Source organism: Ammospiza caudacuta, chromosome 16, assembly GCF_027887145.1.
Source record: "Ammospiza caudacuta isolate bAmmCau1 chromosome 16, bAmmCau1.pri, whole genome shotgun sequence".
In the NCBI taxonomy this organism is placed as follows: Eukaryota; Metazoa; Chordata; class Aves; order Passeriformes; family Passerellidae; genus Ammospiza; species Ammospiza caudacuta.
The window spans coordinates 4,454,971-4,475,078 of record NC_080608.1 but is presented as its reverse complement, the minus strand read 5'-3'; the positions used below and the strand labels follow the sequence as shown (position 1 = coordinate 4,475,078).

The window sequence follows — 20,108 nt, the reverse complement described above, 5'->3', positions numbered from 1 at the left end:
CAAGCATAATTAAGCCTCTCGTGCTAATAGTTTTTTTGATAATGTTACATCTACTCAGAAGTGGGTGAAGTGAGGCAAAAAAAAGAGGAAAAAAAAAAGAAAAGGCTGAACAGTTCTGCCTAAGTTGCCAATGGAGCTCAAATACAACACTACTCTGTCCCTGGCAGTGACAGAAACATGATTTATCCAAGACCCCAAAGATTTGGGGGCTGTCTGTGTGTGTAGTGCTGGTAAATAAAAGTGAAGGAACCTTTTTTCCCAGTGCACACGTGGAGTGAAACAGTTGAGTCTGTGCAAGATTAGACATCACTATCAGTATTTATGCAGATAAAAGGAGGATCTCAGGGTCTGTCTGAAATGCAGAGATGAAACATCAATTTGGGAGCTGACCAGCAGCATAATTTAGCACTAACAGTGCCATTACCTTAGACCTCTGTGTTAGCAGTTTCACATCACTTACTTTTAAAGCTCCATTCAGCTACACAAAACGTCACTGCAAAGGATGAAGACACCCTCTGTTCCTTGTATGCACACAGGCAGGGGGTAAGCAAAGCAGTAACAGGTTTACATTTCAGAAAGAGGGATTTTCATTAGATATAGGGAAAATGTTTCTTACAATAAGAACAGGAAAAATAGAGAAAAGAGCAGTTACAGAATGTGCAGCCATTGGGAGGGAAGCCTGTAATAAAATAGTAAATGAATCCTTGTCAGGAATGGCATTGGATGGGCCTGGCCCAGGGAGGGACAGGGGATGACAACTTCTGACCCTCTCCAGCCCTGATATAAGACCCAATAAAACTAACAGCAACAATTCCAAAAAGTGAATCTAAATCTATATTTAGTAATAAACACAAGACTTGAGTTTCAAACACTGCCATAATTAATGTTTGTAATTAACTTTCAGATTGCAGGGCAAAAGGAGCTGTATTTCCAATAGTTGTACAGAGCTATTTTTCACACAGGTCAGGAGGAATTTGTATTGAATTCAATATTTACTGTTTCTCATGGCCTCTGATGAAAAAGCAAAGTGGCTTTAGCCCTCCATCCCTCAGCAGTGAGTGCAGCCACCCTCAGTTTTCAAGGTTTGCTTGTTAGGCAATGCCCAAAACTCAACTGCATCTCCTGCGAGCTGTGGTGAGCCCCGAGTGCCTCTTGTACTCAATTCCTTGATTTCACCACAGACTGTTTAAGTTAAAGCCCACATCTACCATGTGGGCAGATAATGAAAGCAACTGATGCTGCACTGATTAATCTGTTCCTCAGCACTGTTAGGAAACATAATGATCTCACAAGGGGCCTCATTCACTGCCACAGAGCAGCAGAGCTCTGAGCTGACACCTCAAATTAGCAGCACAAGCAATAACAGCTGGGGGTTTGTCTCAATATTTGTACCCAACTCTAAAATGAGTTGGCACCAGAAAAGCGCTATTTTTAAACACAACGTTAGCCCAGGCAAATAATGGACTAAATAGCCTCCAGGTGACACCAAGAAGCCACTGAAATAAAAATAACTGGTTGCCAATTTGTGGTTTCTGTTCTGGTATTAGGCTTTTGACAATGTGTTCGCAAATATTCTCATCACAGCAACGTGAGAGGCTCCAGCACTATTAACTTGGGAAGCTGGCATCAGAAATATGAACATCTCAGGGATACAGAGGGAAGAAAATCTTCATTTTAGAAATGTATGGAAAAAATAAATAAGCTTAGCACAGAATTATACACAAAACTGCCGACAGTGTTTACTGCTGCAATTGCCTGGTTCTTCCCATTCTGTGGCTAATTTTAATTTGCATATAACTGTCAGATTTTAGCTATTTAAGTTTATTATAAAGGCCAGATGTTTAAGGAAGATTTTTTTTTCCTCCTTGAAGGAGTGAGATTACTTTCAAAAACATCAGGCTTTAGGGAAATTGAGTTATTATAATAGATTCTACGTTTAACTTGCCTGTTTTGTCACCTGGCAAGAACCAGGATGCTCACAGTGATAACTTTAGGGTATATAAACTAAATTCCTGTAATTACTGCATTAATTCTCCCTGGAGTCTGGCTGTGCCTTGGCTGGATTCTCTGGGATGGGCAAGCCCAGGAGCTGAAGTCAAGAACAGGGGACAGGGAAAAAAAGAGAACTTGCAGCAAGAAAATGTTGGGCAAGTTACCCAGATAAAGAGATTGGGAGTCAGCGGAAATGGACAAAAGGCCAAAAAAAAACCAAGCATGAGCAAAATTAAGGATTTTGGTAACATATTGCCAAACCTTTCTGGTGTTACCTTTAGCCATGAATTTATAGATAAATTATAGATAATTATAGATCATTTATAGATATTTTTAGATATTCACATACATATAATTATGCCTGAATTTACTTACTTACACCAACACCTAAATAAATAAAATATTCCAGGACAAGATAAAGCAGAGAACAGGATAAGGTAAAATAAAACATAATAAAGTTTACACAGAGAAAGTGGGTACAAATTTAATTGTGTACTTTGTTAGATGTTAAATCAAGAATGTCATTCATGTGGTCTGACATGAAATGTCTTATTGCTTCTCCTAGAGGAAGTTGCTCTTTCTGTGCACTGAAAGACATTGCTATTTTCCCACACAATCAAATCACCTCTATCAGCTGTACAAAATACATATACCAGTTGCATCTCCCAATTCTTTCTAACATCTATGCCTAGTGAGAGTTGACAAAGCTTTTTAGAGAAGTTTCAATCAGCTTTTCAATCTCTTACATGGCACTTTAATTCTAGGCAGAAAATACAAATTCCATTCAGCCTGAATTAAAATATAAAAGCAGTGGTGCAAAGACAAGAGAATGCAGGCTGAAATTATTCTGCCACTGCTTTATTTTTGAATGAAGGATTCTCCAATGAGTTTTTCTTCTACAGTCAAAAACTGCAAATGAAACATTGGCTTTCCTTTTTATTTTTGAATCAAGAAATTTTCTCAGGTCTTTGCCCAAAGGATACACAATTTTCAGTACACTGTATTGGGAATGCCTGCTGTGGCTCTAAGTCCCAATTACACCCACAATTTTGATTTGGACTAAGAGAAATAAAAGTATTTATGTGAACACTGAGTAAATCTTTTGCATCATTAGGGTGGTTTTGATGTTTCTCTATGGTACCAAATTTCAGGGCTGACATTATTGCCTAAAACCACTGGGAACAACTCCAATTGTCATAATACCCAGACCAATGTCTGCTAAGTCAGAGCAAATCCCATTGCTGATTTCAGCAGGGAGTGAATCTAGTCCCTGAAATCCATTTATTTAGGCACAGATTTTTGCAGGAGCCACCAAAATCAAAAAATATAATTGCATTCCCTTTAAACTCCCCTAAATTTTGTTTTGTAGATTCATTTGAAAAGCTCTTGTTCAATGAATTAATACAATAATCTTACAGTACAATTATTTCACTTTAATATCAATTCATTGTTAAGTAGAGTTGGTTTTGGGGGTTTTTTGGGCTATAGAGATACCAAGCAGGGCTCTTGGTGTCCCCCAACTGCATGCATGTCAAGAACTGTGGTTTATGGATTCTGTGCTGCTCCTGACAAAAATCAATGGAAACAGGATTGGGTTCTCAATGCACACAGAGGTCTGAAAGCCTACCAGAGTGAATTTATGGAAAAGATGAAAAAGAATCAACAACGTGAAGTGAAATTATACAAACCTTATATTTGTTGCATCAGCTCCTCAGCAAAATAAAGCAGTTTCTCAGGTCCCTGTCTAAAGATTTCTTTCAGATTAGTCCTTTCTGAAGCTGAAACAGCTTTATAAACACAATCCAATTCAAACTAACACAGTTCAACTCCAAAATTTGAAAGGAGCAAGCAACTTTGATCATTTGTTCAGGCTGATGGATTTTAATGATGGAGATTTCCAAGGTAAAATGTTTCAGCATTCAGTCAGCCGAGTGTTACTATTTCCTTACAGGACTTCACCAAAAGACATTCTAAAGAAATTAATTAACATTGGATCAGAAAGGAACGGTATCATTCTTCAAAGCTGTGTTTTAATTTGTTCTGTCTTGAGTACACTGCAGGCTTATTGCTACAGCTTTATGGTAAAAAAATTCTACAATATTCTCTATTCTTACAGCCTTCCCCTACAATGAACATCACTTCCATGCTCCTCCGAGTAACACACACCAACAGAAAAGCCATTGTGAGCGGCAGGCAGAAACTAGTTGCCTTTTCTGAGGTAGGGAAAATGATAAAAATGCTGTTCTGCACCCACTGTGGGCGCTCTGTGGCCATGCTCAGTCTCCTTGGGATGGTGGCAGCCCATGAACACCTCAGTGCCGCAATGCGGCAGCGCCTGCAGGGCTGCAGGGCTCGTGCTGCCCTCTGGGAACAAAGAGGGACGAGCCACCAGCCCCACAGTGACACGGCACTGAGGCAGCTCAGCCAAACGTAAAAGGTTCTACCAACACTTTCTAAGAGGAGGCAATGGGAATCCACAGAGCAGGGACTGCCAGAATCCCTGGGTGCAATTTTCTCCCAACAGCAGAACCAGCGGGTCCTGCAAGCAAAATAATGCCCCTTATTGCTCTGGCCAGAGCCCACTCTGATCTCAGTGCCTCAGCTGCCCCTCAGCTCCCAAGGCCATTGGCATTCCCACTGGGAGGGAGCAGCAGGAAGAGATCTTCCATAGCTCCAGTGAGAGGACAATGGCCATGGTGCGGCAAAGAACCGCAAAGGCACTTCCTGGCTTTGGACAGCAGAGGAACGAAAACAAGAAAATCTTTTAAAGAGGGAACAATTCACCTTAACTGCTGAAATTGTCTCCCCAAGGTGCAAGAGACTGAGAAGGTATTTGTGGAATAGTTTTATATTCTAATGGTATGTCATGCACCTATCTGCAACTCATCCATGCTGGAAATTAAGGCTAAAATATAGGCTAGCATAAATCCACATGAATGAAATAGGGAATGTGTGATACACACATTTTGTGAATTTAAACTTGCATATATGGGCAGTTGTTAAGGAAAAGTTACACATTTTTCGAGGAAAGAAATGCTATGGAAGAACAAAGACTACATGTAGTTTCTAGACAAGGGCAATTACGTTTCTTGGTAAAGCTGGAAAGGCATCTGCTTTCCATCAGGATTTTATTTTAATAAGGCATTAGACAGTGCTTGTGTGTACCACACAAGAAAAAGGTCAATATGTTTAAAAATGCCTATCTTTCCAATTTTTACGTTTCTCCCAAACTCCACCTACCCATGAGAAGCAGCAATACCTGCTTCTCATATCCATGCAATACAGGTAAGAAACCATAAGAATCTGAATAGCAAATACTCACAGTGTTTCATTTGCCTCCAGTCCACAGAGAAAAAGCACAAAATAAAATATACACAGAAAAAATTCGACGCGCCCATGATCTGCTCAGGAATATTCTACAAGCGCAAGCTGTAGCTAAATAAAAGGAGTCTATTGTTCTCCATACACGACCATTTCTCTGCATGCACCCAAAATAAGATATACCTGCCATCGTGGAGGGTCTGTTTCGGCTGGAGCGGCTCACCTGGCCCCTAACGCCCTTCCAGCGGACGGGAAGACGGGATGTCTCACGGACGGGATGGACCCAACCCTTTTAAGACACCACTGGAATTGCCCAAGGAGCCAGTAGGAAGCGTGGGTGCTGCGGGGTGGGCTCCCCCTCCCCAGAGCCCGCCCAGCCCGCAGCCGCCTCCTGCACCAGCGGGGGCTCCTGGCGGCCTCCAAGGCGGTGTCGCAGCGGTGCTGCATTGCGGCAATCCATCCATCCATCCATCCACGTCCTGCAACGGGGGCCAAAACCAGGCATCTGCCCCACACTCCTTCTCCAGCAAAGCCCTGCTGCTCCCAGACACAACCCAACGGAGACCTTGCCCACTCTGTGCTGCTTCACCCCTCCAGCACAGCCATCAGCCTGGCTTCCAAGTATTCTCATCTCTTTACCCTCAAATAAAGCCCACTCCAAGTGACAGTCTGGTGCTTGCAGACCAAGAAGCCTTAACCCACCCAGCACTGAGAATACAAGGGGGATTGTCTTCCCCTTGCAAACAATTTTAACAAGTTAACGGCACAACTGAACATCATTTCCATCAATGGCTTTATGTAGCCATTGATGCTTTTTCAACTGGCCAAGCTATTTTCTCTAAAACACTCCAGCAACATGGTACATCATAACAAAGGTTTCTGGATGGTCTTACAGCATTTTTAGATTTGTTTCTAAGGATGTGCAGATGTCCCAAGCATGGCCATCCATTGCTTGTAAAGATTAAATCCAATGCAGTCAGATTATTCACCTCAAAATAGAAATGTAATGGACACTTTCTAAACGTAAAGAAATGTAATGCTGCTTCAAAAATATTGAACCAGTTAATAAGAAATGGGTTCATTTATGATAACTTAATAAACGTAGAAATAGTGATTATTTGTCTTCCTATGACTTTGACATTATTTTTTATTTCTGTCCTAGAAGCAGCTCTTAAATTTTCTTTATTCCTAAGCCCAGGACTAGATAAGCTACATAAATAAAATCTAACTATATTTATCTTATTCCTACCTTTTAAGTTTTAAAAAATATTTTTCTTGATTTAACCTTAACTTTAACATGCTCTCATCATCACATATACACAGATATGTACCTACCTTACATGCATAACTTTTTGAACAGCAAGAAAAAAAATACTGTTTGATCTTTAGATCAAAAGCAGGTTTTACCAATGCATTTTTTCCAGTGCAGATATAGTTATCTACTTCACTTCCAAGAAGTTCCAAACTATCTACATATTACTGATTTAATTTCTAATTTATTAGAGACACAATATTATTGTCCTAGCTAAAAATATTGGATAATGCCAGTAATATGCAATGCATAGTATCCTGGTCCCTGCAGCTACAGTTTAAGGTAAAATATCTGACATGTTGCTTCAACTGGCAGCTCAACAATCCTTGTATTCAGAGCTACCACAAGTTTTACTCTCTCTTTCCAGGCTTCTGAGTCCTCCCTTGAACAAAGACTGGCTGCAGCTCAGAGCCTTTGTCTCTGTTGTACTTAGCACAGCAGAGGGACAAAAGCAACCTCTGAAAAAGACAAACCATCTACCACCCTACTGGTCACAAACAATGCCTTTAGCTGCACACAGAAAAGAAGAAGGGAAATAGTTATGTGTTTTGAAATGTTTTTCCATTGATCATTTTTTGCTGTTGCGACTGAGCCCGGAGGAAGCAGGAGTTCCCACACACACCACCAGCTCCGGACCCTGGTGTCGCAGGAGGGCTGAGGACATCCCGGGATATCTGACAGTGATATCACAGGAACCTGTGGTGCACACACATGCAGCCTCTCCCCAGCCACAGAGGCTGCAGTGGTGCCAACAGAACCACATCCAGCTCCTGGAGCATCGTCATCCTGCTGCCTTGGGGAGTCATAGAAACAATGAACTGCAGAGTACGGCATAAAATGACTGCTCATCCCCCTTGAGCTCGTCATGTTCCCTCAGAAGCGTGCCATCGCCTCAACTTTATCAGCAAGGAGTTCTATTCCATCCTAGCCTTCAGCTCAGCTCTTGGTTAAGGTGTTGAGCTGCACATCAGCATGAAACACACAGCTGAGTGTCCTCTGGATTAAGTTGTTCACATTCATTTGACTTTCGACAGTCAAAATGCTTGTTCTACATCTTTTGTATTACTGACGAAGAAACTGCTGTATTAGTCAAAGGGGAGGGAGGGCAGGTCACAAGATGAGCAGAGCATGCAAATGAAACAATTAATATCATGGGAGAGAAGGTGTGCCAGAAATCTCAGTATCTCCTGGGGTTTTGACTTTGGAATCTCTCGGAGCAGTGACTGCAGCACCAGGTTTAAATGACACAACCCATAAAACTGGGCTCCCTCAAAAAGCATACTGGTCAGTGATTCATGAAACTAATAATTCTAACCTGCCACTGCTCTTATCTTGGTAAATTCTGCAGCCTGCATGGCTCCAGGCTATTCTTAAAGGGAAAAAACCCTCCAACCTAATGGGGCAGGGAAGGAGAATGAGCACAGCATTCAACTACTACATATGCTACAGGAAGGGAAAAATCCATCTTTCTAAATACGTAACATAATTAGGCATCCGGACCAAGGGCTGATAGAAATGTTCATCAATTTGCAAGGACATGCCTGAAATACGGCAGGATTAGCAAAATCATTGATCAATTAATTTATGCAAATATATTCTCCCCATAAAGAGAGAGTTACATTACATCTGTAACAGGCATCAGTGATTTTCAGAGACCCTCTCTTAGCCACTCTTATTTTGTCTCGGCTGGTCTTTGATATAAAGCCTGTCACCATGGTGCCATCTGGACAGTGTTCCTTTCACCATGCCGTACTTCCAACCTCCCATTTGTAATCTGCTGTACAACAGGGGTTATCTCAGATTTCATTTCCCCATCTTGAGCAGGGACACCAGATCTTCCACAGACATGCATCACCAAATAAAAACATTTCTTATCAAGCAACCATGTATGCAGCCCATCGTCCCTCCATCAACTCATCAGGCTGATTATGCATCTCCTTTCCCTGGGGTGCACTGGGGGGGCACTCCACTTTCTACAAGTTCACCCAAAAAAGGCATTTCTGCAGTTAATCTTATCTCTGACTATTTATGTAACTGAAACCTTGTAGTAACCACAGCCAGGTTCTCTGGGAGCCTCTCTCCTTCCCTTGCAGACAGGGATACAGGAGGCAGGAAGAACGGGAAGAGAAGAAACTAAGGGACAGTCTAACAAATAACGGAGTGAAGAGAAGGGGAAATTCCCATCTGTCTACTGATACCTCTGTACTCTGGGCACACAATTTCTCTATTGCCAAACCAACTGTTGACTTCCTCTGGCATAACTTGATTGTCTGTGAGACAAGCTCAACACAGAAAGCTGTTGATACTCCTAGAAATGCCAAACTCCTTGTTTTTCACCTAATTTCACCAAGCAGGTACATACTTCAATTAACAGCCAATGGTTACTCCCTTCCATTACTTTTTATTACAAGTATAATTTTTCCATGTTGGCTGATGAAATAAGTAAAGATTTTAAATTGCTTTTATCAATTTATTAATTTGCATACATTTGAGCTAATACACACCCTCAGGTAAAAACCAACCCCAAAGACACCCACAACAAAAAAAACAAAACTTAAAAACCCCAAAACCCAAACCACAAAAAACATAAATCAAAAACTGCAATAATTTAAATTTCACTGTACTCAAGTATAAGTAAGTTAGTTATGCACATAATTTGACAAAAAATTCTCATTTTCATTATTGTATTTCGGCATTTTGGTATCAGTTCTAGGGACATGATTTACAGAGTTCAAATTTGATCCTGATTGCCTCCACCGATCACAATTTGCAGCAAAATAGAGGAGGAAATCACATTTGTGTGGCATTTTCAGGCTTTCATTAAGCAGTGACATCTCATATATTTAGAATTATGTCATGACTTTCGCTCCCTGTCTCTCCAGGTTGTGAAAGCAAATAAAAATCTTCTATCTAGTTAAGACATGCCCAGAATAGCATTTTGCAAATAAGTAAAACTGACTATATAACTGAGTGTTCAGCATACAGAGGCAGCCCTAGGAACAATTAAACCCTGGCTGTGGCACAAAATATTGATTAATGTTCAGAAAAGTTCTTAAAAGTTTGCCATGACAAAAGGCAGTGCGCATTATAATCACACTCATACGACATCTCTATTAGGAACTGCACAGACTAAACCTTTTATCAAAGAATCGTTTATAACAGGAATATATTGAATCCAAATAAGGATGGCAGGAATAATCCCAGTTTTTACCCACTGGTCAAATGCTTGCAAAGCCTGGATGTGGCAGACGATGCACAGAGCTGGGGCTGCAGGCCAGGCTGGTGTGACAGACCGGCTGCGTCCCACCCAACACGGCTTGGGGCTGAACTGGAGCTCAAAAACATCGGCACAGCCCTTACAGCTCAAACCCACCCTTTGTGGGTTTGCCATGGAGCAGGAAGAAGAGTGTGACAGAAATATCTGGAGAGAAAAGATTCTGCATTCACGACAGAAGGATTTAAATTTCTCTCATTACTTTAAGATATTAGGAAAGGAAAGGTGGTGCAGCTTTATTTACCTTCATTACATTTTGCAATCAGAAGAAATGATCTTTTTAATATAATAAATTTAGGGCCTATTTGGAACTGAAGTCACGAATATTTGGATGACTATACTTGCACTTTTTCATCATTACTTGTAGATGAATTGGCATGATGTTTCACACTAAGGGACCCAAAGTGGACTGTTGGATCCCTGAGCGCGTGTGGCTGCGGGATCAGCGGCAGTCAGCGCTCATTCATTCCAAAAGCAGGTGAAACTCAGGAGGCAGGATTTTAAACTCAGCCATATGATATGAAAGACCTACAATTAATGTGGCTAACAAGAAACAAACCCCCAAATATTTCTGTACTAGCTCTGTACAGCAAGAACCCATTTGCCTTCTTTAACAGACCTCCTAGGATTAGCTCTTGCCATGATAAAATCTTATGCAACAAACAGAATGTGTTCAAGCTCTGGACCCTCTGGCTATCATTACAAAGCAGGAGAAAAACAACTTTTACAATATAATAAGAAAAAGGAAACACTCCACCTAAGTTGTCAACAGTGACTTGTAATTCTTTCTGGGCTGTCCACACAGTACAACTCCCATGCCACCGCACAGTTTTCCCATTATTCCAGAGAGACAAAACACTGACAAATAAATTAATGGGCTTTTTGCTAAACTGAGTCCTGTCTCTTACTGAGAAAAATGCTTCAGCCCTCCCAGTTTAATAACAATAGTATGCTCAGGCACTCAATATTACCAGTTTATCCAGTTTGAGCTTGTTGAACCATTTTGAAATCAATTTCTTTTATTCATGTGTCCCAAGAGACTGGAGGTGAAATTCTGAACCCTAGACATGTTTTATTTCATATCCTTAATAATTTTGGGCATGTGGAAATAAAATGATGGACTAATTTCTAACATAAAAAATATATGAACAGCATACTGCCACAGCACAAGGAATAGTGTCTGATCATTTTGAAGACTACACTGGGTTTTTGGTTTGGTCTTGAGGTTTTTTTAATAACCTTGAATCATACTTACAGCTAGAGTAAAAGATATTTCTCAATAATACTGTTATTGCCAGACATTGCCACAGGACGTAAGTAAAAATTAAGCAGAGCAGAGACCTTGCCCTACTAAAAAATCTTTAATTAGCAAAGGTTTCCCACCAATTTTCTTCAACATTTCTGTGCATTTCTATGCTAACAAGTCATAAGACAGTACCTTTTGCCACTCATTTAGGGACACGTGCCCATTTTCCATTTTATCGCTGTTTCAGCTGTTGCGCACACTTTTCTACATCTTGGAATGCAAGACCAAACCCATTGAAATATGTTTTATAAAAAGGGGGACACAGGAATTACGTCAACAAAGAAATATTTCCTATTTCATCAACAGATAAAAACCAAACCCTTCATGAGGATCTGTTCAGAAAATCTAAGACAAGAAGGAAAAAGCCAGCCCCAACACAGAACTACCAGATGTAGGTAAGATGTTTAAGGATGTTTAACTCCATCAGTTCTGCAGGTCATTTCTCAGACATTATTTTCAACTTGCTGAACAGGCAAAGACAATCAAGCGAAGGCACCAATACACTCTATACTCAACATTTTTGCATCTTTTAACCCCAAACTCAGCATCAGCAGTAGTACTCAGCACCTGCTTTGGGGTCTAGGTAGGTGAGGCCATAAAACCAGTGGCACTTTTTGTGCCATGGGGACACAGAGGCTCCCACGCACAGAGGCGACCGAGAGCGCGAAGGCGTTGGCGGCCGCGTTCCGCGCCCCGCGCTGCCCCCAGCTGCAGATGGAGTTCCCAGCTCCCTGCACCTCGCCAAGTTCTCATCTTGGGCACAAATTTCAGCCTTGTTTTCATCTCTGCCTCTGTGCTGTTAGCTGGTACGGTAAGATATTTATAACGCAAAACAAGAAAATGAGGATACTAATGAAAACAACTTGTTGGTGAGAAGAAATAAGTCACACGGGTCACGGCGTGCTCTGCGTTTTGAAGGGTAACTGCACAAAAATTCCTTTCTTTCTACTGAAGGGCTACTGAATCACCAAGCTCCTCAAAGTCATGTTTTTTTGAGGAGCTCAAGGTGAATGAAACGCGCAATCCAGAAACCACAGTGGTTCTAAAGAAAATATTCTTAGTTTTCTTTTTGAGCATGGCTCTGCCTTGAGTTATAGACAAAATTTAGAATTCTGTAGACAGGCTGTGTTTGAGGAGAAAAGTACAGGAATGGAAACACTGATTATCAAAAAAATCACAAGATTTCACTAAGATAAAGGAGAAACATTATTTAGTACCCTGGCAAACTGTTCAAACAGATAATTGGATTTATTTTTGCAAGAATCATTGAATATTTTCTACATATCGCATTATATGTTATAATATATCTGCGTAAAATACACAGTGGGTCTGAAAGGTTGAAATTTGGTTTCATTTGGTTAATGTTCTTTGATGGTTCAGATTGTTGTAAATTTTAACATTTATGACTGTTTTACAACTAAAGATATTATATTCTCTGGGGCATTTAACAAATTTATTTTGACAGAATAAATGCTCAGACTTTCTTTGAAGATAAACATGGGAAAAAAATTCAGATAATGTTGGAAGTATAAAACACATTTTGTGGCTGCAAGAAAAATAAGCTTAGAAATAGATATTATCAATGTGTTTTCTCATCTTTTAGAATTAATATTATTTTTCCTGTAGCAATGTATCTGTGCTGAAAATTAAAAATGCACTAAATAACTGATTATGATCTATTTTATATATTCTCATTGCCTCATCTTTTCCCACCCATAAATAACTGGCATAGAAGCAACCAATTGAAAACAGAGAGGTAAATAAACTAATTTACTACAATGTGGGGAGAAGGAATGCATTCCTAGCAACTTCTGCAGAGCCTGCAGAACTCAGTATATTGCAAAAAAGAGCTCCATTTATTGTCCAGCCTATTTAGTGAAAGTTATAGCACAGTCTGCTGTCAGGGGAGGACTGATTCACTCTCTGCAGATACAGACAACCAGTCCATCAAAAGGAAAAAAAAAAAAAAAATGCCAATTTTAGAGGAGTTCTTTTTTTTCCTGTCTTCCTTTCTTTCACCACACAGTAGACTTTTCAATCTGACAGACAGGTAGAATTTTGTAGTGGTAACACATTACTTTTCCTGAAAAGTGCTATTACTAGAGAATTCAAACAATACTGTTGTTAACATAAGTTGCCAGGTAAGAAACTCCGCAGAAACCTTCTGCTAGCTCAACGTGAACAACACCTACTATGTGATCCACATGAGGGTCCCACCCAGCCTGGGGGACAGAGGGGCTGTGACAGACACGGCCACCACCAGGTGCCTCAGACAGCTGAGCCTGTGCTGACACAGAGGGCAGAGCTCCTTGGAGCATCAGCCTGAGCTGGACCCAGCCCTTGGGGACAGCCCTGTGCATCACCAGCGCGTTCAGACCCCCGTGGAGTGGCACAGGGCTGCCCACCCAGCCCTGCCTCCTCTCGGGACACGTCACGACTCTGCTGAGTCTCCAGGCGCCAGCAGTGTCTGAGGCAGGCGCTCATTTGATGCACCTACCATTTGCTGTTTCATCCCATGCAATCTAAGGGCAAGCTCTGCAGCAGCCAGGCAGGCCTTCCCTGCTGTAGGAAGGTGTGCACTGGGTCAGGGCTGCTCTCCCATTAACTCACGGTGGATGGGGAGGGTTTGAATTTTGGACAGGTCGTGTGTCCTTCCTGCCCCCCTCCATTTCAGCTCAGAATGATGTGCTTTCACAAGTACTGACACTCAGCTTTGCAGGATTAACTTTGGGGTGACAGGGAAAGCTTTACAGCAGTTCATATTGTGAAAACCTATTCTAGAAAAAGTCTTTAAGTGAACAAGTTACAATTAGCAATTATCTGCACAGATACCAAGTTCGGGATAATATTGGATTTACATTACAATGACAGCGCTCTAAATCTAATGTGCTGCGTCTCTGGTAGAGTCAGCTTTCACTGTCAAAACCTTTTATTCAGTCTGTGCTGCAGCTTTAACAGCCTCTGTGTAAAGTTTGTGGTACATGAAGAGCACAACGTCGTGTTATTTCAGCCCTCAGAGAAGGATCCTCCCCAAAAGCCAATGACTGCACTGAACAAGCCTGCCAAGCGCCCGTCTCTCCTCCCTCTTACACACCAAACACCTTTGAAACAGCTTTTGTCCAGGGCAGCGGTCACCTATCTCGTAATATTGCTCCCCATGAACCTGCTCCCCGTGCTGTGCTCGCCATCAGGGCAGGATTCTGGCTGTAGATCACGCACCGGACACGCCGGGAACGCCGCTGAACCCATCTGCTCCAGGCAGCAGCCAGCGCTGCGATCTCCGCGCTCCTCGGAGCGCACACGGCGCCTATTGTGGTTTAATTAGCAGCACTGCCGGCCCGGGGGAGGCTGACATTGCACCTGCTGAGGTGGGCAGCGGGGCTGCAGAGCCCCCAGCCCCGGCAGCACTGCAGCACACAGCGCTGTGGGGACAGGCACCCCCCCACCGCCCCGGCACCGAGTCAACTCACAGGATCTCCAGGTCGCGCAGCGCTCGGAAGGCTCCATCTTCGATGCAGCTGATCTGGTTGTTGTCCAGTTGCCTGCAGAAAGGAAGGGAGAGGATGAAGGCTGGCTCGGAGCGCCAGGTTGGGGCTTCCCTGTCAGCGAGGTGTCCCTCCACCCCCTCGCAGCGCCTGCTCAGCTGCCACGCTGCTCGGGGCTGCTCAGGCTGTCTGACAGCGCTGCACGCTCCCGCACACTGAAGCCTGTCAGGTCTCAGTAAATATTAATTGCGCCTCTTTTTTTTTTTTTTTTTTTTGCCTTTTTTTTTTTTTTAAGGCAGAAGGGAGTAATTTCATTACATTAGGGCATCCAATCCATTATGAGCTTTTACCGTCATGTCACTGAAACAATTTCATTAAGCTAAAGGCCTGTAAATCATTGGAGGTCACTGGGCTGCCCTCCGTGACCTCACAGAATGCCGTTTTTTCTTTTACTGGAAGTTGGAGTCCTCTGTCCTGACAGTACTAAATCTTCAGGCTTTATCTACCCAAGAGCTGTGAGAGTGCATAGGGAATATACCAACTCCAAATTAGACTCAACTAATCTAATTTTATAGTCTTTTTATTATTCTAAGCACCAAATGTCTGTGGTGGTTCGATGCCTCTCTGCATTGTTACTGGTCCCATCTGGTAGCCCTTTCTATTGAAAGATTTCTGACTAAATACAGATTCTGTCTAACTGCATCAGGGAGAGCAGTCCAGTGACAAAAAGCATTATACACATGTACACTTAAAACACTATTTTGCTTCAAAACATGTAATTTAATATTTGGGTGGTGGAGTTCTCTCATTTGTCTCCCTCTATGTGCATGATTTAAATGTATTTTGCAATACATGTGGATGCAGCAAGACAGCTACATCTGTCTCCTCTGCTTAAAAGAATTAAAGTTGCAATTTAAAATTCAGTGATTACATTTGCTGACATCTGATCCCTTAAATTTTACACTTAAAGAAATAAAATTACATATCCAGTCACATGCAAGTAAAATATCTGCATTTCATGAAAAAGTAGATGCAAGCTCCTGACTATCTGTTACTGCCCTTTGCACAGCATAAACTTTGGATTCAATGAGGCAGAGACCTTTTGTACTATGTGGGTAAAGTATCTTGAATAAAGATACAAAGATTACACTGTAGTTTCTGATTTTTATGAAATATATATATATATAACTATAGAGAATATATTACTCCCATGTATAGTATGGTTATATAGCTTCACCAACTACTTTCCAATTATTCGCTCTATCTAATTTTTGGCCTAAATAGACATTTGCTGCTATTTTCTTATTATACAACAATAAAGCAGAAATAGAGCAAATACAGTCCTTATGAGCCCCTCTAAAGACTGAGTTTGATCTGCTAACATTGAGCATCCTGGACATGTACATCTTTGAGAACCATGGGACACTTGCCCTTTGTGATGCAGTTTGTATCAATGAACATGGTATTTTTTTATGAGTTAAAGTACAGAAAAACCCACTCACACTCTAAGGTCTACTAAAAACCTTAGGAACCATAAAGCCCCAACTTAGACTTCTCATAGCATTTGCTAACTTTGGAGAACATTGTGAATTTGGCAAAACTTCAGCAAAGTCTCCAATACTGGCAGACAGTGGGATGTACAATCCTCCAAAAGGGATTTTTCTGTGTGTAGGAGTTCATGCACAGCATATATACATATCTGGAAAAATGTATACATACATATTTATGTTCTCTCTGTTTCTCTGACCATCTGTGAAAGATCCTAAAACCTCTCTATTTCTGACTGCTGAGAAGACTTGTGCTGATATCCCTGTTTAATTGACAAAAATTCGTGGCTCCAACAGAAGGGATGGTGCATTTTGGAGAGGAATAAACTTCAAATGAGTTAAATACAGTGCTGTCTGCATGATTAAGTATTTTACACTTAGCTTTATTAAGCAGAAGTTTGGCAGATATCAACACGATGAGGAGAATGGAGCCTCAACTTGAGAATCACCTCTCCCTCTCCTTCTATGGGAAGTACTAGATATTGCACAATTTTTATTGGAGTTATACTATGATATTGATTTTTCTGCCAAATGCACTAAAATAAGCAAATAAACCCACAGTGTGCTACTCTCAAAGCCTTCTGATTAAAGGGATTCCTTGGTGGGTATTGTATTTTTTAAAAAACTGCTGCTTTCATAGATTGATTTTTGTTGAAAAAGCGTAATGACCATTTTAATCATATTTCCACAGGTCCAGTCATGCCACTGCCAACAGCCAGGTTTAGTCTGTGTGATCGATGCTCAGGATCACAGCAAGGGAAACCTCTCAATGCTCACAAGACACACACTTAGCAGGGCTATCAGTAAATAGGGAACATATTCATTAGTGATACACCCTGATTCTCTGGCCCATAACCAATTCTTCACAGTCTCAGGGGTGAAACTCACATGTTTAATGCTCCTTTGTCACAGAGCTGGTGTCTCCTGGTATCTATCACCCCAACACATTTACATCTGCATTGAAACATGAGAATTTCTTCTCAAAAGAAAAAGAACTGCTGGTTGTGTTAAAATTAGGTTTTAAGACCCTCTGCCTCCCTATTTATTTCTCTGTGTGTAAAGATGGAAATTCTATTTCTGTGCCTCTGTACAGCACCCTGGTGAGCCGTTCAGTCAAGACTAGAAATCTGAGAGTCGAGATCTAAATGTCCTCCTTGCACAACAAAGTGATAAGTTTAAAGTTTTGGGCAAAGTTTAAGTGAACTCTTACAGAAAGCCAAGGTGTCCAGCACATCTTTTTATGCCTATGGAGATGTGGACAAACCCCTGTGATGTGGACTAGCAGTCAGCTCACATACTCAGTGTGGGCAGGCTGTGCATGCAGCTCCTCCAGGGGCCAAACAGACATCCCTAACATTTGTTGAGAATATCTTACTTGAACAAAATTACACATGCAGAGAAGGTAAAATTTCAACTTAAAAAAAAAAAAGGAAAAGAGGAAAAAAAGCCCAATATTTGAGAACTGGTGGAATCTACATTTCCCTGAGGAACCTTGTGATATTGCTCCCCTCTCCCCATTGCTGCACCCTGAACAGAGCACTCAGGCACACAGAGCACAGGCCAGCTTCCTGAGACACACCTCACCTGCTCCAGGCTTACACGGGAATTTGTAAAGATGGCCTTGGGCTGCAGAAGCCTTGGTTCAGGTTTAAATGGCACCTCTGTTTGTCAGCGCTCACAGCCTTTCTAGAAAATCTTTTCCATGAGATTGCAAATGGGTTTTTATGCACGTAGTGGTGCAACATGCTGGTGCTAAAAGGTCAGACAACACAAACTCACACTTAAGAGGCAATTTTAAAAACACGTGGCCAAAATCACTTTTCATACCTGTATTTACTCTGCCTTTAGAAGGAATACAGCACTGGGCACAGACTTGATCTAAACCTACCAAGTGATTTGGCTGCCTCTGACCAAAAAACATCCTCGTAGAGAAACACTGAGCTGCTGAAGGATGAATGAAACCACAGTAACTGAGCTGTGTGGCACTTCCAAATTTTGCTGGGTTGCACAGAGAGCTAAGTTTGATTTGGGCTGAAATGCTGAACGTCTCACGCATCAGACACAAAGCAGCGAAGCTGAGCAGACCCAGATCCCAGAGCTGGGCTGGGTGATGCTGCCGGAGCAGGGCAGCTGAGATCCCAGCTGGGACAGCCAGCAGCTCCCCTGGGATTGAATTATCCCCCCTGAGCCACCCTGGGGGCTGCAGGGATCCCTGAGCTCCGTGACAGGCAATTAGCAACCAGACAATGCCGGCAGAGAATGACTGCAGCACCACAGAGCCCCGAGAGCAGAGCAAAGCACTCGAGCAAGGAAAATATTGAACGGGCAAATGGGATTTAGGCGGAGTGTGGCACAGACAAATGCTTATGAACAATCCAAGAATTTATAAAAGTCTTCGGAGGAAAAGACATCTTTCATGTGGCAGAGATGTAATACATGAAGCCATATGTATTACTGCAATTTGGCTCTAATGTGGACTCAATAACTACTCTCAATTCTTATTGAAAAGCAGGAAAATTATGTGAGTACATTATATGCAACTGATGGATAAAACTTAACATTGATGTTTTAAAGGAAAAAAAAATCCTTAGACACAAATCACCTTTCTAAGAAATGAGAAATAACACCACATCCTAACAGATTTATATCACAGGAGAATCTATGGCTTGGCTAAAATGCCACTTTAAATGTTTAAAACACTTTTTCCCTGACAGTGTAACTCTGGCTTATCCATTTAGACTGGTGCATTATCTATCATAAACAGGAGTAAAATTTCAAATACTATTTAGAAGGAATAGGGTTTTACAAGGTTGATATTCTTTTGCCATTTGAAATAATCTGTTAAATACCAAGCCTTGAAGGTTTTGCTCACAACAATAAGGAATATTTAATTTTCAAATCCATTTAAGAGATAAAAATCCCCAGCAACAAAGCTGACAAAATTTTATCATGTAACTAGTTTTAAGATGTTTTTTTAAAGCCACAGAAATATTCTAAAATATAAAAGAATTAAATTCATGTAAGGTGAAATTTACCAAAACTGAAATAATTAATTTTTTTATTAACATTAAAAAATTTCTGTGTAAAACCCAACATTTGTATTACCAGAAAGATTTCTTCACAGCTCGCCAACTATATAATAGATTTCAGCATTTTTTCTGCAATTTGCCACACTCACATTCACAAAGAAGAGGCCCTTCAAGCATCAACATTTAACAATAATGGACTTTATAACCAGTGTTTTGTACTTTATTCAGTAAGGGATTTTTTTTCCATTTTCAAACACTACCAAGGCCACTGCAGAGCTCAAGTGCTAATCTATTTTTTAATTATCCTGTGACAGTAGTTAAATTACTATAACCTCTTTCTATATTTTGCCCAAAGTCTAGTTAAATATTTAAATAAAAGCCAGTATTAATGACTACTGCAATATATACTGTTCAAATTTCTTTCTCATCTTTCACATTTAGCATAAAAAAGCAGTGTCATCATAGTTGCATATTTAAGGTTTACAGTTACTGATATAAAATTACTGTTATAGCTTTATCTATATCTGTATCTACACTTGCAGATAAAAAACAGGCAGGTGCTATTTCCTCATTGAGGAAAGACTTGGATTTTTAACCAGATATATGCATGTTAGGAATTGTAATATATATTTATTTAAAGGAATTTTAAATATATTTAAAGGAACATTTAAAGGAAATTCTATCGTGATTTCACAGGAAGGTAAATGCACCATAAATTATTTTTATGAAACATATATATATATTACAGAATCATTTTTAGAATGAATTCATTTTGCTAATTATATCTTCAAAAGAATCCCTGTTTGGATAACATTTTCCTTTCCATTTCCTTTTTTATTTTG

At 40.9% G+C, this 20,108-nt stretch overlaps 1 protein-coding gene across 1 annotated transcript in view; it reads right to left on the bottom strand.

Annotated features, from left to right (window-relative positions):
• SLIT3 (slit guidance ligand 3) overlaps positions 1–20,108 on the bottom strand; it is a 487,105-nt gene that overhangs the window by 202,363 nt on the left and 264,634 nt on the right. The window contains exon 6 of the mRNA XM_058815569.1: positions 14,676–14,747. Coding sequence (XP_058671552.1) covers positions 14,676–14,747 — 72 coding nt within the window. The remainder of the gene's footprint in view (positions 1–14,675; positions 14,748–20,108) is intronic.